General features: G+C 45.0%; 1 protein-coding gene across 2 annotated transcripts in view; it reads right to left on the reverse strand.

The window, feature by feature from the left end:
• ACLY (ATP citrate lyase) overlaps nucleotides 1-25,021 on the reverse strand; it is a 57,114-nt gene extending 32,093 nt beyond the window's left edge. The window contains exons 1-7 of one of the 2 annotated variants that reach the window (XM_083582480.1): nucleotides 24,764-25,021; nucleotides 10,230-10,394; nucleotides 7,332-7,454; nucleotides 6,785-6,847; nucleotides 6,253-6,443; nucleotides 3,955-4,034; nucleotides 2,093-2,223 (exon numbers count right to left, since the gene is read on the reverse strand). In XM_083582480.1, coding sequence (XP_083438606.1) covers nucleotides 2,093-2,223; nucleotides 3,955-4,034; nucleotides 6,253-6,443; nucleotides 6,785-6,847; nucleotides 7,332-7,454; nucleotides 10,230-10,394; nucleotides 24,764-25,003 — 993 coding nt within the window. In that variant the 5' untranslated portion in view covers nucleotides 25,004-25,021. The remainder of the gene's footprint in view (nucleotides 1-2,092; nucleotides 2,224-3,954; nucleotides 4,035-6,252; nucleotides 6,444-6,784; nucleotides 6,848-7,331; nucleotides 7,455-10,229; nucleotides 10,395-24,763) is intronic. The other variant, XM_083582479.1, reaches the window with a different exon arrangement.
• Nucleotides 25,022-25,759: the final 738 nt, after the last annotated feature.

Genomic DNA, 25,759 nt, shown 5'->3' on the forward strand with positions numbered 1-25,759 from the left:
AACGATGCAGGAGAAGGGACCAGCAGGGAGAGAGAGAACACTTCCTTTGGGGAAGGAAATCGGCGTGACACCAGGAAGAAAGGGGAGCAGGGAAGGACTTCGGAGAGATGGCTCCAAGACTCTTCCACAGAGACCAGCGGGGAGAGCCCAGGACCTCCGCTGGCCACGCCCACTCTGCGCAGAAGACTTCCGCGCAGGGAGGCTAGGCGGAGACTTGGCGTCAAAGAGCTTTTATGTTGGAAGAAGTTCAGGAAACGCCCACTGACGGATTCTGCCAGTGACTGACACAGCCACGGAGAAAGGGCTGTCCAGCCAGGGAAAGGTTTAGCCAGACAACGTTGCCTAGAGCAGCAGCCCCCTTACGCACGAGCAACCCCCAATTCCCTTTACACCCACAAATGCCCATAGATCAATTTAAATGACACTCGCTCACTCATTGAGTTATGAAGCCAGATAAATGTCTTTTCTGGAGTCAAAATGGGGCAAGGTGCACATCTTTGCACTCATTTCTGTGTTTTCAAACACGTATATTGAAACCAATGTTCCCAAAGATAAAATCTAGTCCCACCCTCAGGACTTTACAAGGTGTGTCATCGATCATGGCTCCTCTCCCCCTACATCAATACGATTCCATGATTCCTTGAGGGAGGTCACAACATTTGGCATACCTTTTACACAGGCATTCCCCTGATCTCTCAGCCCAAGTCTCCTGTTAAGCTGAATATAATAATAATAATGATGATGATGATGATGATGTAAACAAGCCTGTAAGGTCAAGGCCCGGTCTGAGGAGGCCACAGGCATGATAAACTTTCCCACTCTTTCACCCAAAAAAACTAACGAGGCAGAAGGGATGGGTGGCAGTGTTGAAAGCAGCAAAACTCTATCTGCTCAGTAGTACTTCAATAGCATTCCCCAGTGGTGTTTGATGGGGGCAGAGGTACTGAGGATAACAACTTTGGAAGGATTCAGCCACCGCCTGGACTGGGGTTTCTCTTCAAAGTATCAAGCCACTAAAAAAAACACCCTTATTATTATTATTATTTCTAAAAAAGGCAGCTAGGTATCAGTTGTGTTTGGTCCTCCAGGGATAATGGACCCCTGTGCTTGCCCCACCCTGTCAAGTATGGATACCAGACTTGTCATCCTGGCAATTTTATACTGTGAGGTGCTATGGGAAACTGACAAATTATAGTTAAATTATTCCAGGCCAATGTAAATCTCTGGTGCAAATATTAGATCTGAAGAGGAAGGAAGTTGGACTACCCCAGGTCCCAAATAATGCTGCAGAAGCACCCCCCAAAATGAGAGAGAGGAAAACCAGTGAAAAACAGGAGAGGTGCTTTCTGTTCATCTCCAAGGTTAGCCAAACTACCACAGCTACCACTGGAGGGACAGACGAGAGGACCGATGTTCAAGAAAGGTGTACGAAGAAAAAGGGGGTTGATGAAGTGATTAGGTAGGGGCCCAAACCTCAGTTAATAACAGAGATTGAGCCTTCCTATGGGAGCTGCTCCTACCCTGTGCATTTTGAGAACATTCATTTCTGTTCTTGCAGAGGCCAGACCCAAGTTCATTAACATTCTTAACAAGTGTAGAGTCTAAGAGTCTTCATTAGTGCCTGGCAAGGGGGATGATTCAGTGAGGTTGTGTTTTTTTTAAAAAAAACTCATCCATTAGAAACCTGGCCAAATTGAGTTAAGTGTCAGCACTTGAGCCATAACATACTAATGGGGATTGGCGGGCAGGGAAGAAAAAAGGTATCTAAATGGATTTCTTGGCTAGACAACAATTCTTTTTTTTAAAAAACAACAACCTTCCACCTTGGTTTGTATTTTGTGCAATTGCTGTAATTACTAAATTAAGAAATGCCAGAGCATCAGATAAACACTGGAGACATTCTGCCAAGCAACAAGACACAGGGGATTTTGGGAGACCAAAGTGGGACCAAACTGTTCTGATGGGAATTCGGATTTCGAGATGGAGGCTTTTTTGCACGTTAGCTGAAGTCAAGGAGCCTCACGCTCAACAGAACGCACTTAGGCTACCTTAATTCCCTAACACCACCCTAAGAGCAGCCCTTTTCTTTTACCTCTGGATAAGCTTCTCTTCCAAAAGGAGGGGGGAAATCCACATCGCCCCATTTCACTTTGCAGATATAGTCAGCCGTTGCGTCAATCTTCGCAGCAAGGTCAAGAACATAAACGCCATCTGCGGTTACAACTTTGTTGGTGAAGGGAGAGGGGGAGACAGAAGAAGAAGGAGGAGGTCAGCATGAACCAGCTAACAAGTAAAAACGAATGGAAAACATCTAGTTTCAAGGTGTTGCCTAGGTAGGAAATGGTTCTCAATTTCATGGGGTCTTTCCCTGTTGAGTGCTGAACCAGATCCACCATCATAGCACAACCAGCACCTTCCAATGGCTGGGGCACACTTCTGGAATAAATCTGGACGCAGAAAAGACAGGGGTGGCTAACATCTACCCAAGACCCACAGCCAGTCCATGCTGAACAAGGTCAACTCCATACATGGTCACTTTCTGTGATATTTATGTGCCAAAGTGCCTTTTAGTCTGCAGCAAACTACTTCTGACCATTATGAACATGGCTGCAGGCTGCTTCACATCGCAGGAGTACCCCAGAAAACAAAACAAACAAAAAAAGCATCCAAAGACTCAGAACAAAACCTTTACTTAGAAAATAAACACAGTGGATCCTGAAGTATTTTTAAAAAATGTGTCTCCCTCAGGGCCTGAAAGAGGAGCTAGACTTTTCCCTTTTATCTTTACTGGGTGAAAGGCCAGTAACATTGCGTAACACGTGAATAAGCCAACTTTCACTGGATAGAAATGTGCTCTCTTACAAATACCTCTCTTACAACTATCTCCTGAATGCATTAAGTGTATAATAGTTTAATGATGATCTGTGGGTCGTCCCCCCTCCTTTTTCATGAAGACACCTGGGTCTGGTTATTAAGTATTTAGTTCTTTTAATCTGAGAGGTGGGTTTTTAGTGGCTTTTTTTGTTATTTGTTTGATTGTATATTTCAATTAAGGATGTTTTAATATTACGTGTATTTTAATTGTGGGTTGATTTTATAGTTGCAAACCACTTGGAAGCCATGTTGGCATATAAGCAGTATGTATCTTTAACAACAACAACAAGAAGTGGGAGGCAAATTTGTCATCCCCACCCCCACCTCTGCTTCCTGCGTATACCCACCATGGGCCAAAAGAAGCCCCTGGGAATTATAGAGCTGGGGGAAGGGAAGGTCACACATCATGCAATACACCAACCATGCCTGCTACGTGCAGCAAGGATGCAGTGAATTTGCACAATATATCCCTAGACGAATAAAATTCCTAGATAAATAAAACTATTAAGTGTTCCTCAGAAATAAAGGATGCTACATGTTCTGATCAAAGTGGATTTCTCAGGACCGGACTAGATGTGATGCTAAACATCATTGTTCATCATTTACCCTCTTTTTCATTTATTTTAATGTATTTTTTAAAAAAGCTGGGAGGGGACATGGTTGTTATTTTAAACTCACAAGGGAGGGAGAATGACGACAGTGCATTTTATATTGCATCTAGTTTGACCCTCGTTTGATTTACAGAGGTTGAAGATTTGTTTTCTACACTGTTGGCGAAGACTTTGGTTTCTGGCGGCTTACGAGAACTCGACGTCAAAATTAATCTCTGAAAAGATTTGCTTGCATCAGCACTCTCAAAGACTGATGGACACATTCTACGCTCCCTGTTTGTGGAGGAGGTCTAATTTAAATTATTCTGACAAGAACAAGTTCATGGAAACACATTGCCTGTCTGCAGTGGTGCCCCTGTGCTCCATCTTCATTTTCTATTCCACCACACTTCGCCGTATAATTGAGAACTGCAGAATACAGAATGAATGAGATGTGGACATTTCACTGAAAACAACAGAGAGGAGTTACCTAGCGGATTGATTTCCAGGTACGTAAAATATAAGTCTTCGTAAAGATTGAAGAGGCCAGAGATGAAGCTCGCCAAGACACTATATAAAGAAGGCAGAAACACACACAAAATGGGAAAACAGACACAGACACAGACAATTTCATCAAAACCAAATGGGTGCACACCAAAGACAGTCCACATTGGGCCTGTTATACAGCCCTATCGTTAGTTCCTTCAGTCTGTCTGCCGTCAGTCCAGCTGAGGTTTCAGGCGCCCAGGCCTGAATGAGTCAGACATTGGGACTGCGTCATCTGCCATCGCGATCCCTCCCTAAAGGCCATTTATTATCCGCCTGAAGACGACATTAAAAGGAAAGCAGGCTCCTTCAAAATGTCAGCAGGGCACCTCCATGTCGAGAAAAGGATTTTTTAGTGTAAAAAGAAAAGAAAAAGGGGGGGGAAAGAACCCAGCTGTTCACCACCACAGAAACAAAAAAAGGACAGGAGAAAAACAGAGGATGTTTTCTCTACCATCCTTTGTGAGTACTAAGGCTGCTTTTCTTAAAGACCACAGGTGGACTTCAGACAATTATGCTTGCCATAGCAAGCAGCTGATGGCCTTCCTCTAGATTTTGAAGCCACAGAGGCAGGTGAAGGGTTGTCCTATGGGTTGCGCTGCAGTCCCTGCCACTGCCCCAGCTCCTACGCTGAGATGAAGGCTTGGGGGTTGTTTGGTCAAGATGCCTAAAGAGCCTCTGCCATGCAGGGCCCAACAGGAAGCCCTCCCTGGGCCGGCTTTTCTTGCTACAGCAAGGAACGCAAGCGGAGGAGAGCTGGGCACTGCTACCCAAAGTTGTTCAGGGCACCTTCAAGCATTGTTGTCCAGCAGGGTATGTTCCCCTACCCACTGGTGTCTCCCATGGGAATGGCTGGTTGCAGGGCATCTTGTCCAGAGAGGGGCAGAGGGGGCAAAGCAAGTGGCGACTACAAGCTTTGGTTCAAGCCCAGCCAACCACTATAGGGCTGGCCTGCCCCAGCCACAGGTATACCCAGGACTTGAGCGTGGAAGTCCTGCCTGACAGCTTCAGATGCTAGAGGAGGAAAATAACTGAAATCTGATGGTCATACCTCGGGTTGAAGTTGCTTCAGGTTGAGCATTTTCGGGTTGCGCTCCGCGGCGACCCAGAAGTAACGGAACACGTTACTTCCGGGTTTCGCCACTCGCGCATGCGCAGGTGCTCAAAATGACGTAACACGCATGCGCAGAGGCAGCGAATTGCAACCCGCACAGGCGCAGGTTGCGTTTGCTTCAGGATGCGAACGGGGCTCCAGAACGGATCCCGTTCTCATCCAGAGGTACCACTGTACTGAAAAGCAGTTCCTTCCTGCCCCTTTAAACTAAAGCTGGCCCAGAAGCATTTTCCAAACACTTCCCGGTTCCCGGGGACCTCTGCCTACCATATACAATGGTACCCTGGTTTGCAACCATTTTGGATTACAACCACGTCAAACCTGGAAGTGCGTGTCCCCTTTTTTGCATTACAACCCTTTTTTTTAATTACAACTTTTTTTGGGGGGGAGGCCCCATTGGCGAAAGCGCACCTTGGGTTACAACCTGTTTTGGTTTACAACCGGGCCTCCGGAGCGGATTATGGTTGTAAACCAAGGTACCACTGTAAAAGCAAAACAGAGGACGCCTTTCGGATGACTTCGAAACAAAGCTCTTCTCAGGAGTAGGGCTGGTTCTCAACATTGTGCTATATGGGCAGCTAAATACCGTGATGTGCTGATATACCACGTCTGGAATGTATCTCGCCTGCTTCTTGTTCCACTGCGTTAGGGGAGGTAGAAACAGCAGCAGGGATGCATCGCCCAGCCCTAGTGAACAAGGCCAGATACCTCCCTGGCTCTTGCGCAAACGAGGAGTGTCGGTCCTTCGTTAAACTGCTCAGATGGGGGGTGGGAAGCCTTCCACCCCCACCCCCAGCTGAGCAAGCCCCGATACTGCTCAGGTTCACGAGTGGGAGGGGGCTTCCTCAAGGGCATAGGCAGATGGAGTCCAAGAAGGTGCTCACCAGAACCTTCTCGGGATCTGCCTGCCTGCCTGCCTAAGCCTTTTCCATCCGCAGGCAACTGGAGCTGGTGTGATCTGAATGCCATACCGGTTTCGGACAACTTATCAATATATCGCCCAGCTCTACTCGGGGGTGTGGGGGGAGCTGGGGTACCTAGCCTGCACGGTCATGTAAAACACGACTGTCCATAACCCACAATTAACATTTTAATATATGTATAAAAAGAGCAAGGTTTCAGAATTACTCTCTCTTGTTCGGCGGGGCATGTGCCAGTAGATGCTTCTTGACGCTGGGCTCGTCCAACTTCTCGTCCACGCGCACCAGCAGCTTCTGAGCCTTAGTGTCAACATCCCCCACATCCACGCCGCCCTCGTGGTAGAACAGCACGTAGTCTCCCTCGCGGGCTGCGTAAATGCACACGTAGAATTCCTCCTCCTGTGGATTTGAGACACCGGGATGGTAAAGGTTTTACCAGACCAAAGAGCAGCAGAGCTTTTTGCATTTTCGGAACCAATGGAAGTATATGAAGGAGAATACGGGCAAGCCGAAAGCTTCCAATACCCTTCCCTGCAACAGTGTTCGTTGCCTCAAGGCGAGGTTATACAATTTCTCTGCAAGGTTTTCAAAATTCTTTGGTTTGATTAATAAAAGCCACTCCGTGGGGGAAAGGGTCCTGGAGGAAAGGAGTAGCAACCTTTATGATGCAAGACTAAAGATGTTCCTGCAATAACTGTTATGTGTGAAAATCTCCCCTTGCACATACAAATAAAACTAACCTGTTTGTGTGGAACAAAAGGCTCTATCAAGAAGTTCTTTAGGATGCCCTTAGCTTTGGCAATCTGTGGAAAATGAGAAACAAACATACTCTGAATGAGAAGCCCCACCCAGATATCGAAAACAAAAGGTATTATTCGCCCCTGCATTATGAAGTGCTACATTCTCACAAAATTATTATTATTTCCCTGCCCCTACCCTAAGTTCCCAGAGTGGGTTACTACATTAAAGCACAATACTAAAAACAGTTTAAAATAACTTTAAATTACAGAAATAAGGTGGGTCTTAAAAAGATGCACCTCAAAGGCCAGGGCAAAGAGGTGTGTCTTCAGCATTCACCAGAAGGTATATTAATAAAGGTGCCTCGGTTCCACAACTTAGTGAGCTGCCACGGAAAATGCCTTCTTTCAAGGTCATAAATTAATCTTGTCGCTTTTTATTTGCTTCGTTAATATCCTGCCTGTCCTCAAAAGGAAGCTTATTGCAGCATTTCATCTTGACAGCAGCTCGGTTAAGCAGGTGGGGCAGAGAAATAATGGCAACACTCACTGTGGTTTCATGTCCGAGACGCGGCTTCAACCAGGCCTTCACCTGTTCCAGGTCAAGATTCACCCCTACCAAGCCAAGTTTGCCACGCCGCTTTATCAGCTGATCAGGTTTCACCACGAGACGCTGGGATTTGGAAACAACAACAATCTTTATTATGGTCCAGAGACCCAACAAATCGTTACAAAGCAATACACATTTCATACAGCCTACCTCCAGGTTAAACAAGCATTTTGTTCAGAATATAGGGATCATTGGTTCTTGCAACCACAGATAAAAAATTTGCCACTGGTAATGTTCTAGCAAAAGGAAAACCAAAACTGGAAAACTATCCCTACAGGTGATAAGTGAAAAATTTGCAAACAACTTGCCAGTTTCCGAGAAGGGCGAGGCCTAGTTTAGGTTCTCGTATGCTGTTCATGCAAAGAGGTCACATAGCAGAAGTAACAAAGAAACCGGCACAGCTAAGATCATAGATAAGTGTTGCTTCTTGGAAGCAATCTGTACACATTTTTAGCACAAGAAAGCAGTCACAACTGTGCAGGCTTAATAATAATAATAATAATAATAATAATAATAATAATAATAATTTTATTTATACCCTGCCCTCCCCAGCCACAACCAGGCTCGGGGCAGCTAACAACAGTAAAATTACAATAATAACATATAACATAATTGATTTCCTTCAGAATGGATAGGTTTGATCTTCTTGCAGTCCATGGGACTCTCAAGAGTCTCCTCCAGCACCATAATTCAAAAGCATCAATTCTTCGGCGATCAGCCTTCTTTATGGTCCAGCTTTATGGTACATTACTAGAGTGGTACCTCGGGTTAAGTACCTCGGGTTAAGTACTTAATTTATTTTGGAGGTCTGTTCTTAACCTGAAACTGTTCTTAACCTGAAGCACCACTTTAGCTAATGGGGCCTCCTGCTACCGCCACGCCGCAATTTCTATTCTCATCCTGAAGCAAAGTTCTTAACCCGAGGTACTATTTCTGGGTTAGCAGAGTCTGTAACCTGAAGCGTATGTAGCCCGAGGTACCACTGTACTGGGAAAACCATAGCTTTAACTATCTTAAATCGCCTCCCCTCAAATGCTTGTTCCACTTCCCTGTCTGGTCTGCTGTAGGTAATTCCACTCACCACAGGGGAGCGAGTGCCCTAACATAACCGCAAGCTGAAACATTTATCCAGCATCTAAGGATCCGAAAATATTTCTTCCAGCTCCTGCTTTAAGGATCCTATTAATCCTTGAATTAATTCAGAAAGCCACCCGGAGCCCTTGCTGCCTTCCGGCAAAGCTCACGGAAAACTATATTCTCCTCGCTGAGGCATGCCAGCCACTGACTCACATAACTAAGTGCAGGGTATTTAATTAGCCAACAGTACAGCTGCCTTCCATCAGAGAGAAAAATGGGACTGTGTGGCAGATCTGTGTTTGGCTAAATGTGATTAAACTGGATGGCAGCCAGGAGATCAAGCTATAGAAAGGAACTGGGGACAGGATGTCTCCTTGCACAGTTAAAAACTGGGGCGAGGCCCTAAAACTTCCCAAGGTGGTGACACAGAGACCTAAGATTCTGTGCCAGTTAAAGTTTGCAACTGGCTACACTTGTCAGCTGACTGGTCAAATACTGTGAATCGTAGAGTTAGAAGGGAGCCAGAATATCATCTAGTCCAACCCCCCCCCCCCCCCGTAATGCAGGAATATGCAGCTGTCCCATAATGGAATCAAACCTGCAACCATGGCGTTATCAGCACTACGCTCTAACCCAGACATCCCCAAACTCAGCCCTCCAGATGTTTTGGGACTACAACTCCCATCATCCCTAGCTAACAGGACCAGTGGTCAAGGATGATGGGAATTGTAGTCCCAAAAACATATGGAGAGCAGAGTTTGGGGGTGCCTGCTCTAACCAACTGAGCTATCCGGGTTTGTTAACGTGTTAATATTAACAGCTAACTTGATTTGTTTTTGTAACTAGGGTAAGGAATCGAAGCTGCCGATGATCACAATAGTTTTGTCATCTTTCTAATTTAAAAAAGAAGGAATGGTTTTTGAATATTTTGTCAGCCAACTGTCCTAGCCCTATGCGGCCTAGGACCCTCGTACCTACGGGACCGCCTCTCCTGGTATGCCCCACGGAGGACCTTAAAGTCCACAAATAACAACAAGGTCCAGAGCCGCACGGTGGTTAGACTGGCCTCAACGAGGGCCAGGGCCTTTTCAGTACTGGCCCTCACTTGGTGGAACGCTCTGTCACAAGAGACCAGGGCCCTGCAGGACTTGACATCTTTCTGCAGAACCTGCAAGACAGAGCTGTTCCACCTGGCCTTTGGTTTGGACTCTGCCTGACCCTGACGTTTCCCTCCCCTTATGGTTTTGATTTATGGCTACTACTAAAATGAGGCTGCATTTTAAATTGTATTTTAACCCGTATTTTAATTAACTGTTTTTTTTCCCCTTTCTGATGATGTGTTATAGTAATTTTATTGGTGTTAGCCACCCTGAGCCCGGTTCTGGCCAGGGAGGGCGGGGTATAAATAAAAATGTATTATCATTATCTTTTATAACCGAGAAGACAAGGGTCTATTTCAGCACCAAGGCAAGCATGACGAATGCCAGCACATAGGGGGACCAAACACTTCTTGCCCATGGGCAAAAGGTTTATCCTGCTTTGGAAAGCTCTTCTTCGTCAATCATGTTAGAGTGGCTGGAGTCCTTTATGTAAGCGTTCCTGATGCCGATGAACTTTCAGCTGTGTACGTTCCATTGTTTGCACAACAAGGAGGCTTAAAAGCATTTTGTTCTGGGCCAGTATAGCTTCTTACTCTATGGGTTCTCGCTTTGGGGTGGGGTGGGGTGGGGTGGAACAACAACTACAGCCGGTTCTGCTCACCTCAGTCAAGAGCCAGGGGTGATCTTGGATTAGCCGATCCCAGTCTGTATCAGGAGTCACTCTGGCATATCTGAAGCGGTTCTGGATGGCTGAGGACGTGCAGATGTATTTGTACAAGAATTCCTTCCCCGTCTGCTCTGAAATTGCTTTGGCGGACATGGCTACCTAATGCAAACGTTTTAAAAAAAAGGATACACCTAGGTCAGTGATTTTATTTTATTTTTATTTTTTAAATTTTTATTGGAATTTTATTTACAACATAACAGAAACCCCCCCCCACACTCCCAATACACAAATCCACCCTCGTTAAACGTGAACATAACATACAATGAGCACAACATACAACAATACAAACAACCAAATAAAAGACTTCCTTTATCCTGTATCTGGTCTCCTTATTTGCTTCTTATAAACTGTTTCCTTTATGAATAATTATTAAGATTTTTCTAATTATAACTTAAATATCCACAAAGTCTCCTGCAGACATTAATCGAAACAAGTCCAGGTATGTATTTTAGGGTACTGTTTTGTGAAGTATTTTCTGCATTTCCCCCATGCTTTCTGAAACTCTTGTCTAGTGTGATCTCTAAATTACATTCTAGGATTTACGTTTTTCATCAGAACATTTTAAAATCACTGACCCACTAGATCACACTAGGTCAGTGATTTTTAAAGGTTCTGATGAAAAACGTAAATCCTAGAATGTAAATTAATACGGCCTTTGATCTGGAGGTACTGCTTCCCAGCAGAGTCCCCAATGGTAGTCACACTGAGGTTGGGGGGGGGGGAATCATGTAATACAGTGGTGCCTCGGAAGACGAAATTAATTCGTTCCGCGAGTCTTTTCGTCTTGCGCGGTTTTTCGTCTTGCGAAGCACGCTCAGTCGCAACTGCACCTCTTCAAGCGGTTTCAAGAAAAAAGGAAACAAACTCGCAAGACGTTTTCGTCTTGCGAAGCAAGCCCATAGGGAAAATCGTCTTGCAAAGCAACTCAAAAAACGAAAAACTCTTTCGTCTTGCGAGTTTTTCGTCTTCCGAGGCATTCGTCTTGCGACGTACCACTGTACAATATTCCTAATGGGCAGTACCACTCGAAATGCAGGGGGGGAACAGAATGCATGGATGCTCCCCTTTGTAAAACAAACTGGAGTGATGGCACATAAGAGCTTCTGTCCTCCAAGGCAGAAGTGACTGCCTTTTTCCCAAATTCAAGGTCACACCCACACCTTAAAGCACATGGGCTTCCCCAAAGAATCCTGGGAACTGTAGTTTATCCCTTACCGAGTCTTAATTCCCAACGCTCTTAATAAACTACAATTCCCAGGATTCTTTGGGGGAAGCCATGTAATTTAAATGTATAGTGCAAACGTTACCCCGTCTGAATTTTCAGTCCCACTGTGGTTTTTTGGCTTTTGGTGAGCCCACTCTGTGCCAATAACCAAGTCGAGACCAAATAAAGCTTTCCAAAAAGAATATGGAAGTTCAAAAGCATTTGACCGTGCTCTCAACCCATTAGTCCCAGAAACGTACAAATATGTATAATATTTTGAACTTGTCTTCCGGGGAAGGAATTTATTTTTAAAAAGGCATTAACAAAACCACTCACCAGGGTTACTATGGCGACAGGGTCTCGCCCCTACTCCAGCAGATGAATTAGGTAATAGTGGGGTTTTATGTTTTACTATTGCCTATCATTATTAGTCGAAATTCAAAAGGAGATAGAGGAAGTCAAGGCAGTTATATTTGTTCAAGTGATTGTCCCTATGCTAATGAACTGGAGCAAGCAGAGAACACAGATTAAAGCAGGGTTGAGAGAATAAAGGGAAGAGTTTAATAATCACTTTCGATCTACAACCTTTGAAGTCTCTAAGAAATGTTGGGAGATAGCGGGAAGTGTTGTTCTTAACTGCGAGGAACTTAAAAAAAGCAAAAAGTAAAGGTGTGAGGAGGCTGGGTACTTCTTTCCCATTCTTTGATTCGGTTCCTACTTCAGACAATGGGTTTAAACTGGCAACGCTTCTTTGCGATGTGGTTTGCTAAAAGTTGTGCTGTCATGGCCAGATTGTTGCGCAATCAAGGCTGAATCCTGAAGCACCTCAGCCGGCGGGTCTTCAGCACAAGACTGGATTCCCAAGCAACTGTGTGGTACTCAAACCCACAGCCCTTGGAAACCTAAAGGGAGCTCATTGAAGGAATTGTATTTAAGTTGCCTGGGAGTCCAGTGTGCTGCCCTTTGTGACAAAGAGCCAAACTTAAAGAGTTTTTTAATGGATGCTGAAACAAACCTCTAATCCAGAGGTCAGCAAACGTTTCCAGCAGAGGGCCAGTCCACTGTCCCTCAGACCTTGTGGGGGGCCAGACTATATTTTTTTGGGGGGGGAATGAACGAATTCCTATGCCCCACAAACAACCCAGAGATGCATTTTAAATAAAAGCACACTTTCTACTCAAGTAAAAACACACTGATTCCCAGACCATCCGCAGGCCGGATTTAGAAGGCGATTGGACCGGATCCGGCCCCCTGGGCCTTAGTTTGCCTACCCATGCTCTAATCCACTGCCACTCCCACTCAAAATACGGAGAAGGAGACCCCATTTAGACAATTCTGTACTTTAGGCTATTCCTTCATAGCAAATCAGATGCTGTTACCAATCTTATCTCTAACATCCAGGTTTACTTGTTTTACAAGAGCTAGAAAATGCTCTCTTTTCAGGCAAACGTTTTTGTTAATGGTAGGTTTTAGGGAAAGGGATGGGGTCCCCCGTGAGATCTCCAATTCCCTATTGCTCCGTGAAACATGTTGCAAATTAGTACCTGCCTTGAGAATGTGGATGGACTGGTGGGGGGCAGGGGGACAAGATACCTTGCAAAATAAATCTGGCGAAAGGAATGAATTCTGCACAGATACTCCTCCTTCACATTTAAAGGCAGCTATAGCCTTCACCATGGGTAGGCAACTAAGGCCTGGGGGCCGGATCCGGCCCAATCGCCTTCTAAATCAAGCCTACGGATGGTCCGGGAATCAGCATGTTTTTACATGAGAAGAAAGTGTCCTTTTATTTAAAATGCATCTCTGGGTTATTTGTGGGGCATAGGAATTCATTCATATTTCCCCCCCCAAATATAGTCCGGCCCCCCACAAGGTCTGAGGGACAGTGGACCAGCTCCATGTTGAAAAAGTTTGCTGACCCCTGGCCTTCACGTTTCTGTATCACCCGTCATCCCAAACATCCGAGGCCGTGTATAATTCTACAGTGGTACCTCGGGTTAAGAACTTAATTCGTTCCGGAGATCCATTCTTAACCTGAAACTGTTCTTAACCTGAAGCACCACTTTAGCTAATGGGGCCTCCTGCTGCTGCTGCTGCGGCGCCGTCAGAGCACGATTTCTGTTCTCATCCTGAAGCAAAGTTCTTAACCCGAGGTACTATTTCTGGGTTAGCAGAGTCTGTAAACTAAAGCATCTGTAACCCGAGGTACCACTGTACTAACTAGAAACAAATTTTAAAAGACAAAGGCATCCACCAAAGTTCTCTCCTTTACATTTTCAAGCCTGAAGACACCACAATCTCAGCACTGCAGGAGAGCGTTAAGGACACAATTACACACAAAGCAATCAGGCTGATGAGGTTGCTGATTGAAGAGCCTTTATCAACAGAGAAATTTGTAGGATGCTGGGGAGAAAAAAAGGAACTGAAGAGACCGGCAGGGTGCTTTTGTGAAAGTGTTGTTTCGCTTTCCTTTTTCCGTCCTTTCCAGCCACATTTCAGGAAGAAAAACAATTCCCAAAGCTTGGACCACAAGAGAATTCCTAGCTGTGCTGTGAGAAATTAAATAATTCAAGATGCCTATAATTCCAAACCCCCATCCTGTTGGATCTCTGCAGAGAAAGGCTTGCTTGCATCGTAATTCTCCTCTAAACAGGCAGCAAGCTCAGAGGAGCAATACACGTAGAATAATAGCAAGAAGGCTCCATTGGAAAGACAAGGAAATTATTAAGTTTTTCACACTGCAGGAGAAACCTTTTGCGGTGCATGAAAGCAAAGTGTCCCCCCGGCCACCAGAAGTTGGAAATCACCTGGTAGAGCTTTCTTGGTAGAGTGGTTTTCTTGGATGATAAATCCGAGAACTCTCGCAATTCAACATGCCCAGACAAACCCAATGAAGGCTGTCAATTGCTTATGCATGTAACCGGCGACAGATAATCAATTATCTTTGCTCCAAGGGAAGACAGTGTGTACACGCACAAAGACAGCTTTGGATCTCAGAGCACAGAGTTGTACATGGGGAGAATAAAGAAATGATAGACTTCTCTCGACAGTGAGAACATGAGAAAATAGGATCCTGCTCACCCCTTGCTCAGTTGACGGACGATTGCTATGCTGAACGGCATGCGATATGGCATGAAGGAGCAGGACAGACAAGGACGCACAGTATTTTAATTCACAGACGGCAGAAAGGCAGGAATCAGACCAACTCTTGTTCCCCTGCCTTTGAGATCAGCTACAGACGCCCTGCCACTAATGCACCAGGCCAGTGCAGTTAAAAGGAGAGAGAACACAAGTCAATCAGGCATTCTCAAGCTACATCTTTCCTTTGCTGTCAAACGCGTTGCTGCAGAGTCATTTCCACAGCACCTGGGCCACCAAGCTAGCTGAAAAGTCAACACAGCCACGAACGGTCCTGCTATCCTTCCCTTTCTTAAATGGACATCCACACATGGACACATCCAGCATCCCTAGTCACACTGAGCCACAGTTGCACTCTCTCAACAGCACCCAAACGTGGCGGGGAGAACCGTCAAAGCACTTGTTTCTCCAACAGGCCCAGGGCCAGCTTTTGCATGGATGCATTTTGGAGCCATAACTACAAGAAACCCCATCAAGATGCCAGGATGAAAACAGACCCAAGCACATGAAGCAAATCCACCCTTAACTGAACATTTAAGATAAAGGCTGGCCTTGCATTCTTATTCCCAAATAAACCCACAATAAGCATGCATTTACAGAAGCCCCATTAGGGGAGTCAAAGATCATGAATTTGGGGGCGGAAGAGATGGAGACATTAGTAGTGGGAGGCTAGTGTGCACATGGGTGTCCTCACACATTCTTTGAACACCTGAACAGGGCTAGAGAGAGTTCCAAGATACTGCCTGTCCCCCAGCCAAGGGCTGCCATCTTTTTCTGGCAGCTAAAGGTTCCCCACACCCAGTGATGGCCAAACTTGGCCCTCCAGATGTTTTGGGACTACAACTCCCATCATCCCTAGCTAACAGGACCAGTGGTGAGGGGTGATGGGAACTGTAGTCCCAAAACAGCTGAAGGGCCAAGTTTGCTCATCACTGCCCACACCAGAAGTACAGCATTTTCCCAAACGCCATAGTGCCAAGCTGAAAAAGACTGTGTTGGCCAGGTTTCTGTCTGCCATGCACCTGCTAAAGACACAGAAGACCTCTGTGCAACTCTCAAACATTTGCATCTTCCCATAGGGCTCGGCTTCCCAATGTCTGGCAGTAGAGGAACACTTTTCTCTGAATTAAAGGTGATGGTACGCTTCACTTAAAACAGCAACTTTATTCTTAGGCTGTGCACACAACATACATTTAAAGCATGTTTCCCCTACCACTCAAAAATGGGAACTGTAGTTTGTAATGGGTGCTGGGAATTCCAATGGGAGTAAACCATAATTCCCAGGGTTCTTGGGAGGGGTTGAGCTACAAATGATGTGCACAGAGCCTTAGAAGGTACAAGAAAGAGAACTAACTGCCCTTACGGAAGCTCATCTCCTGTCCCTCAGCACACATCACTTTTCTGTCTGTACCTCCTTTGAGGGCAGTCAATTCTGCTACATCTCTGAACTGAAGGTGTGTCTAATTTCTTCAGGCCCAAGAGCCATGCCCCCATCATTTCACTCCTCCCCACTCCTGCTTTGGGTACAACCCACCTTTTGCCAGGGTAGGGAGAGAATGAATTGCACCCAGGTCCCTATTCTGGAAGACCTCCACCCACCACAAACACTTGCTACTTCTCATGGCGCTGAAAGAGACACAAGTCTCCATTTCATTTTAAGGAGTAGTCATGAAAAGCTTGCAAAGGATTCGTTTCCCCCCTGGAATGTTGCAAGAGACCTGCTTCTCAAAGGTCTTCTATGAACGGAGGTCACATCAATCTTCCAGACGCTGTTGTCAAACAGCGCTCCGAATCTGACGGAAAAGGGCAGGGGAGCATGACAGGAAGAAGGGAGATCGGAGCAGTTCCAAAGAGCGTGACAAGACAAGCAATTCCATACAAAGAACTCCACTTTCCCCTCTAACTCCTACACTGCATGGGGGCCACACAGACCCCCAACCAAGGGGTCCTAACCAAAGATTACCCTTCTTGAGCAAGGTTCCTGAGCATCAGAAACTGCTTTGATCACCCTATTCAGGGGTCAGCAAACTTTTTCAACAGGGGGCCGGTCCACTGTCACTCAGACCTTGTGGGGGGCTGGACTATATTTTGAAAAAAAATAATTAATGAATTCCTATGCCCCACAAATAACCCAGAGATGCATTTTAAATAAAAGGGCACATTCTGCTCATGTAAAAACAGGTCATCATATAGGGCACGGGTAGGCAAATTAAGGCCTGGGGGCCGGATCCGGCCCAATCGCCTTCTAAATCAGGCCCACGGATGGTCCGGGAATCCGTGTGTTTTACATGAGTAGAATGTGTCCTTTTATTTAAAATGCATCTCTGGGTTATTTGTGGAACATAGGAATTTGTTCATTTGCCCCCCAAAAAATATAGTCCAGCCCCCCCCAAGGTCTGAGGGGCAGTGGACCGGCCCCCTGCTGAAAAAGTTTGCTGACCCCTGCCCTACACTCTTTGGTTACCAGCACAGGATCTTAAAATCTGCATAAGGAGCTTTCACAAAAGTATTTTTTTATGTTTATAATTTTTATGAAATGTTCTGTTTTACAATTTAGAATATTTGTTTAAGCAACCTTAAAACGTCAATGACTTCCCTTCTTCTTCCTATCATAAATCCCTGCATACTTTACATAACTAAACCATTCAGTATTCCATTATTACATTCATCAAAACTTGTGTACACTGTTGAATTTATCTTAATGCTGCCAACGTTTTCAAGTGTACACAATCCCCCCCCCCAACTATTCAATAAACATTTTCCAATCTTCTTCAAACGTATGTTTTTCTTGTTCTCTTATTCCAGGCTTCCTCAGCCTTGGCCCGCCAGATGTTTTTGGCCTACAACTCCCATGATCCTAGCTAGCAGGACCAGTGGTCAGGGATGCTGAGAATTGTAGTCTCAAAACATCTGGAGGGCCGAGGTTGGGGAAGCCTGTCTTATTCTGTAAGGTCTGCAAGCTGCGCATATTCCATCAGCTTAAGTTGCCATTCTTCTTTGGTTGGGACCTCGCTTTTTTTCCATCTTTGGGCTAACAAAACCAAGGTCTGCAGTAGTGGCATACATAAATAACCTTTTTTGACACCTGGGAATTTCAGTCTAAATTATCCCCAACAAAAAGGACTCTGGATTGTTTTGGAAAAGTACTTTTAAACATTTTTTTTCCAATTCATTATGAATTATTTCCCAGCACTCTTTTACCCTTTTACAGGTTGCCACATTTCAGTTGCTTTCACAAAAGTCTTCATGCAAAACAGCTATCTCAGTGTCTGCTTTTGCTGAGTAAACAAAGCATTTGCTGTTGGCCTTGCACCTGCCATTTGCTTTTCTGTCTGCCTCTGACCAAATTTGTAACATTAATATGCACCATCACAGGAGCTTCCCCACTGGCATCCATCAAAAAGGAAAACTTTTTTCTTTTTTGGGGGGGGTGTAGAGAAGCGCAAACAGAAAATGTTCTAAGAGCAGATAAATAAAATTCAAGCACCGCTAGCGAAACACTTACGTGAGCTAAGTCATACAGGGGAGAGATGTTCGGTTTAGGTTCCCTGAAAGTGGGTCCAGGAATGACCATGCACTTCTATGGATTAAATGGGAAATGGACTGGATGAATTGCTATTGTCCTCCTGCTCTCATAAATTAACATGCATCGTCACTCTGGGGCAATCTCCCCATTGGTGCTCAGCATACAATAAGGTTTTATTTTTAAAAGAAATAAAAAAACCAAATTAAAGCAAGAAGACAAAATGCCACATCAACCATAAATATTCAAAGCCTTCCTCAAGTAGCTGTCAAATGCACAGGAAAGAGTACACATCTTTGTTCTGCTTGCCTGATCTCAGGCAGAACAGCTGCCATTCTCAACGGGGGTTTCGACTCCACAAAAAGGTGTAACAGCTGGCAAGTTGCCTTGTGCTAACAGACAGGAGGCCACCTCAGCCAAAGCATGGCTACGTCAGCAGCTGAGCTTCCTCCGTCACTTTTGCCCCTCTGCAAATACTGGGAACAGGATCTTGGCTTGCAAAAGGATTGGAATATTAAATATTGCCCAATACCTAATTGCCGAAACATTCCTTTCCCCGATGCAACTGAACATTTTCTCCCTAACAAACAAGGCAAGCCTTACAATAACCTTTCCTAGGCCCTACAGGTAGAGACAATCAGCAGGTATAAGCCAGGTTTAGAAACAGTGTTCGGAACTCAGGATATACTGTATAAGTTAGGCGCCAAATGGCTCCTTAAACCATGGTTACAGTCACCCAAACGGAATGTCTGGTTGCCATCTTGGGGCCAGGTGGCTCTAGAGTCTTAGTTTTTCAAACGATGGACTGGCTGTGACTGATTATCAGTTCAACACCCGGCTGCTTCAGAAGACAACCTTGAGCAAAGTTAAGAGCTTGGAGAACTTAAAGAAGACAAGTCGCTTGATCCCATTCCAACCTATTTTTCTTAATGGTGACACAGGCCATTCATAATGTAGGGCAGTGGGGTACGGTAAATGAAGACAAGCAACAATGATTAACTATAACGTTGTTCCCTGCTCAGGCTGCACAGAAAAAAAGCATTTTTGTTCCTGAAATTCATTCTGATTGTGTAGATAAACATAACTGATAGAATTCTACAGAATGTGTGTGTGAAAACAGTCAAGAACCAATGATTCCCAGGCATGCACCTCCAGATAGTGGAGATGTCAGGCACTATCCTGGAGCCCATGCGTATTCACTTAGTTGCAAGGGGCCAATAGCCAGGTGCAAAATGTGCCCGGCTAATTTTGAACAAGGAACACGGGTGGCGCTGTGGTCTAAACCACAGAGACTAGGGCCTGCTGATCAGAAGGTCGGCGGTTCGAATCCCCGTGACGGGATGAGCTCCCGTTGCTCAGTCCCTGCTCCTGCCAACCTAGCAGTTCGAAAGCACATCAAAGTGCAAGTAAACAAATAGGTACCGCTCCGGCGGGAAGGTAAACGGCGTTTCCGTGTGCTGCTCTGGTTCGCCAGAAGTGACTTAGTCATGCTGGCCACATGACCGGGAAGCTGTACGCCGGCTCCCTCGGCCAATAAAGCGAGATGAGCGCTGCAACCCCAGAGTCGTCCGCGACTGGACCTAATGGTCAGGGGTCCCTTTACCTTTTAATTTTGAACACTGATAGCCCCCCATATGTTGCCAAACTAAATGGTTAGTCAACCATTGCAGAACCTCCAATAAGCTGTAATACTATACACACTTACCTGGGAGTAAGTCCCATTGAAGTCAACAGGGCTTACTTCTAGGTAAACTTGGACAGGATTGCCTGGCAAGGAACCACTAAGCACCTGGGAATATAGCTTGAAAACAGCTATTCTAGATCCATGCCTGTTCTACCTGATTGATGTAAGAGTTCCATCACACTAAAAATCTTGCAAGGTCTTTAAAATTATTGTTTGGACCAATAAATAATAATAATCATGACAAATACGACGTTGTGTCTAGACTTACTGATGCATCTTGTAGTGCGGACTGATAATAAAAGGCAGGTAGGCACCTGCTTCATCCCAAAGTCCTGGACAGGTAACAGTAAATTTAACACACAAAAAGAAGACGTGTCTTAAGAATTCTGGTTAAAGCACAGAAAATAATGCAAATGTTAAGAACAGCTCCATCCTCTACTGCCTTCACTCACAGTTCCCCCAACATCTAGACCATAATGACCACCACCCAGCCGACGAAAACAGAAACACCCCATAAGAAACTAACCAGTTGTATTCAGCCAGCTTGAGTCTGCAGTGACAGTTTAGCCAACACTTAGGAAGAAGGACAACACAGCTAACCTCAATTCCTATCCACTGTCTCCTGTATACAGATAAGGAGAGCAAAGCAGGAGATTAAGTGTCCATTGTTGCCCAAGACAAAGAAAGCATCAGACTTGGCATTCAGGAAGACTTTGTGTCTGTAATGTAAGAGCACTGCACCCATAAGAAGGGCCCTGTTGCATCTGACCAAAAGCTCAGAGCATGAGGCTGATAATATCAAGGTTGCAGGTTCAATCCCCATAAGAGACAGCTGCATTGCAGGGGGTTGGACTCTATGGTTCTACAATCCTGTTCTCACGGCCTATGGAAAGCCCGCAATGAGGGCATGAGGACTAAAGCACTTTCCCCAGCAACTGGTCTTCAGACGAGACAATCCACAGCCATTGCAAGGGATTAGATATGGACCGACGCACAGAGCTCAATGCCCTAGCACCGATTAGCTATCCACACTGGTTCCTAACAGAACTCGCAGGGGAAGAAATGTCGAAGTCCTTCCTCTTCTCTACCACCTAATCCCTTGACCTTAATTCTCCCGTTGGACAATTGGGGCGAAAGCACTGAAATGACACTGACCAAGAAGCTTAAGAAGCACAACAGATCACCACTGTTACACCAAATGTTATGCCATCCGACTGCAGAAGTATCCAGGTTTTTGAAAACTGTAATTTCTACAAGCGTGTGCCACCTTCAGAAGGCAGGCAAACTGCAGTCCCGGCTACGCAGTCCAGCCAACCCCAAGTAATCTTTGCTTTGTAAAGAAAGTTCAATGGGTACTTAACAGACAGGTCTCGTTCTGGATTAGCGGAGGATAGTGGGTGGGAAGGTGCCAGCCAAGACACAAAAACACTGATCAAGATCAGCTTTCCCCATTATTCACTCTGATTTATTAAAGAAGCCAACGCATGGCTTCAAGCAGCCTGAGTCTGTCATTTTTGTGCTTTCGTAACACAGGTCATACCTGAAATCTATGGCTGCAATCCGTCTTTGATTGGAGTCAGTGAAAGATGACATGAGGCAAGGGAGAGGGAAACCAACAGACCATGGATTTCAATGGAGCCTGCCTACATTCTTATTTTTTTCCATTTTTAAATAACACACATGTGTAAAGAGCTGCTCAGTTGCACAGTTAAAATCCCTCATATCTGCACAGATACCACGAATCTGTGAGTTAAAAGTGCATCTTTCATCTTGCTTACAATAAGCTAAGAAAACTAAGCAGCACTTTGGGTTTGTGGGCTCTGGCTAGAACCAGTATCGGGCAGAATGTCTCAGAACACATTTTGTGCTTTTTAAAAATGGTGGTGGGAAGAAATCGTTTATATGAAGTCTCAAGCTTTTAACACTGGAATAGTCCCTCCAAACAACTCTATGGTCTGAAAACTGGAGCATTTAAATCAGAGGCTGGGAACCTGCAGTTCTCCAGATATTGCTGGGTTCCCAACTTCCATCAGCCCCAGCTAACATGGCCAATGGTCATGGATGATGGATGATGGAAGTTGTAGTCCAACAACATGAAGGAACCAGGTTCCCAGCCTCTGATTTGAATGAAACAGAGCATCTCTGAAAGCTCCCAATTTGCTGCTTAAAAGAAGGTCAAAACTGCACACTTACAAGAAAGCCTGTGTTGCAGTGTCGGACTTCATAACCTCCTGGTTCCCTCCGGCCCCATTATTGGGTTGCTTTGGCATATGGGAAGATCAGACAAGAGTGGTGGGTCTCAGGGGGGCCCAAACCCTGCGGTTTTTACATGTCTCCTGACCTACTCCCCCCCCCCCATTTTAAAAATATTTTAATCTTATTATAAGGCAGTTGGGCATCCTCCAAAGCAGCATGTTGGTAAGACTCCCCCACCCCAGCCCAGCCAGCTACCAACTTAACTTGTCCAGAGGCTCCTGTACAAATAAATTAGCACTTGCAAATGTGTGTCAGCAGCCTGGGCTTAAGCACTTAGCAATAATCCTGATGCCCCTCTGATCAACAACTACAAAACCTACCCAGAACATCCTTCAAAGAACTCCCAATATCATTAATTATACACTCCAGTCCTCTTTCTACAGTAAAAGAAAACAATTCACCATTCGACTTAGAGATGTGAAATACTGATATATACCAAAAGAGCACCCAGACTTCTATAGGATAATGTTTTGGCCAGCAGAATTTTCAGCTGTTTTTCTTGATTTCCCAGGTTTACATGTCAATATAACTTTGATGTCTCCGACATGATATACCAGAGGTCAGCTAAGTAAAATCTCAATAATATTTACCCCCTCACCCTGAATTCTCTGTTTGGTACCTGCTTGTTTAGCCCACGTGAACTCCAACAGCAGAGAGTGGCATTGCTTCGATGGAGGCAAGATACTCATCATAGGGGCTCTGGAATATTTTGTTACCAATAACCTGCCCTTTAAATACCGTAAGCCTTCCAACTTTCTCAGACTGGATCACTGACCAATGTTCTTGCCTTTTTACTACACATAAACTCTTCCAGTAAAAAGAAAACAATCTCTCGGGTCCTCTGAGATGGGGGTCACAACTAAGGGGAAAAGACCACATGTGGAAGATTCCAGGTTTAATTCCCAATGTCTCCAATTAAAAATGATCTGCCATCGCAGAGCTGTAAAAGGTATCTTGGCCCAAAACATTGGTGGACCAGCTACCAGCCAGAGGAGACAATACTAAGCCATTGTTTTGAGTCACCATGAGGCAGCTCCATATATCCTTAACAGCAAAAATAACATGGGCATTCTCAGTGGGTAGTGAAATATGTGTTTGTTTGAGTTAAAGGTTCCTGTGTCCTATGCTCTCTATCATGTTGCTGTCTTATTATTTTTTTAACATTTAGCTGATGCCAACATAACACTGTAGGACCTACAGAAAACTATCAAGAGAGAGTATGATCTGCCCAGAGACAAAATGAAGTCAACAGCTGAGGCAAAAGACTTGACAAAAGTGTGGCAAGGCCAGGGGAGGAGATGGTAATGATGATTTCTTAAACTTGTTAATCTCCTGTTACCTGATGAGCCAAAGGACTTACAACACCTTTCCTTAAAAGAATTAAGAAAACAAAAAAACTCAGTAAGAACCATAGGAAGCTTTGGCAGATGATTGATTTGATCACACCATACTGATTTCCCGGTTACATTTAGGATGGTAAGGTAAAATTTAGCAAGAATGGCATTCTATATCAAGGTATAAGATCTGTGTAGTTCAGCATCTTATTTCCCACATTGGTAGCTTTTTGGAAGCCCACAACAAGGGCACATTAAGCCCTCCTTTGTTCTGCTCCCAAACATCTCTGATGCAACACTGCCTGAGAATACGGACCCTATTTTGGCTCTTAAGACTGATATCCAGTGCCAGGTCCAACTTCCACAAGATTTGTTAAGCCTTTTAAAAGCCATCTAAAGGTATCAACCATGACCACATGTTGTGACCAAGCATTCCGTAATTTCATTATGTGATGTGCAAGTACTTCCTTGTCTCTGACCTGAACCTGTGGCAGTCAGTTTCACTAGGTCATGCCTACATGCTAGCACTTATGAAAAGGAGGAAAGTCTCTCTCTTGATTCAACTTTCCATTCTCCCAAAACACACCTAAGCAGGTATCCCTTTCTCCCTCTGAAGGTCTCTGAAGTTCAAAACTTCAGACCTTCCTTTCTCTACCCAAGACTTACCCCTTTGTCATCTTAAACCTATCAAGGGCTGATGGAACAAGCGAGACCTCCAATGTTCTTGACAATATTTCGCCCAAATAATTTGGCTGCAACCCCTCTGCGTGGGGGGGGGGGAGGGGGAGCAGACAATTCACTTCTATCCTGGCGCATAGATGTATTCTTGGGAAATAAAAACAGCGATGCACTTCTGGTGCTAAGCACACGGAATGGAAGACTAGTTATTAAAATTGTGCCAAGTGCATTGTGTTTAAAGAAAAAAAGTTTAACAACCAAGATTTACACTCAGTTTTAATGAGAAAACCGAGCAGGCATTTGCCCCGATGACTTTACAATCTAAAGCTAGCAATAGGTAAACTCACTGGGGTGAAGGGGCCCTGCTTTTCTCTAGGACCTCTTGCAGGGATGTTGGGGTGGAGAAAAAGTGATGGGTCCCTGGTCGTTCTCGAACAATGCTCCTCTAAAATCATTTCTTCCCAGCTCCCCTTGACAGCCCAGGAGATGCAATGATATATAAATATATATATTTACCCCCATTGCATCCATGCGGGGAACGAGGCGATGGAAATAAACAGATGCATTTATTCATTTGAGTTTGCATTATTATTATTATTATTACTATCATCATCATCATCATCATCATCATCAATGTCTCCCTCCTCTTACCTTTGCTGCAAAGTGCCTTGTCCTTCTTCCCTCCCCCGGGCCTTTCCCAACTTCGGAAGCTGCTGCTCCCCGCTGCTGCTTTCTTGTCGGAGTCTTTCTCCTTCCCGTCGCCTTCCCCTCTTTTTGGCTCACTCCTCCTTCTCTGCCTCTTCTCATATGGCTAGATGCACTCCCGGCCCTGCCATTGGGCAGCATGGCCCCCACGTGCTGCTTGCCTGAGCGATGCCTGACTTCGCCCATTGGCTCACCGCCCGCGAGCTGAACACGGGATGCTTGGGGGACGGGGATGCGTGGCGAGGAGGTGTTGCAAAGGCTTATGGGAGCTGTAGTTTTCCCTATCTGCCGGCTCCCACTTTCCTTACTGTAACTTGACAAGACGGGTGTTTCATACCCTCCAACTTTCCCCCGATGAAAATAGGGACGTCCCATTCTATAATTTTACTATTTATACCCCACACATCTAACTGGGTTGCTCCAGCCACTCTGGGCAGCTTCCAACATATATAAAAACATAATAAAACGCGAAATATTTGTAAAAACTTCCTTACACAGGATTGCCTTTAGACGGCTCGGATAACTCCATAACCCTCCAACATTTCTCCAATGAAAAATATCGACCTCCTAAGGAAAAGTGGGACATTCCAGGATCAAATCAGAAACCGGCTTCTCTAAATCGGGATGTCCCTGGAAATTAGGGACGCTTGAAGGGAGGCTAAGCAACCACATTTCGATTTTATTTAAAATAATGTAAATGGGTTACCATGGGCGTAGCCAGGATTTATGTTGAGGGGGCAAGACACCTATCAACATCCTCCATCCAGGTCTGTCGAGCAGATTTGGAATGAAATGTCTCAAGAACAGTTCTAAATTACTTCCTTTTGACCCCAAGCGCTCAGAAAAATCTGTCAAAATCTTTCCACAATTTCTACTTTTATTTAAGTATTTTTAATTTATTTATTTATTTGATTTTGAGGGGGGCAGCCTGCCCTCCTGCCT

The sequence above is a fragment of the Podarcis filfolensis genome, assembly GCF_964270895.1.
Source record: "Podarcis filfolensis genome assembly, chromosome: 13".
Classification (NCBI taxonomy): Eukaryota; Metazoa; Chordata; class Lepidosauria; order Squamata; family Lacertidae; genus Podarcis; species Podarcis filfolensis.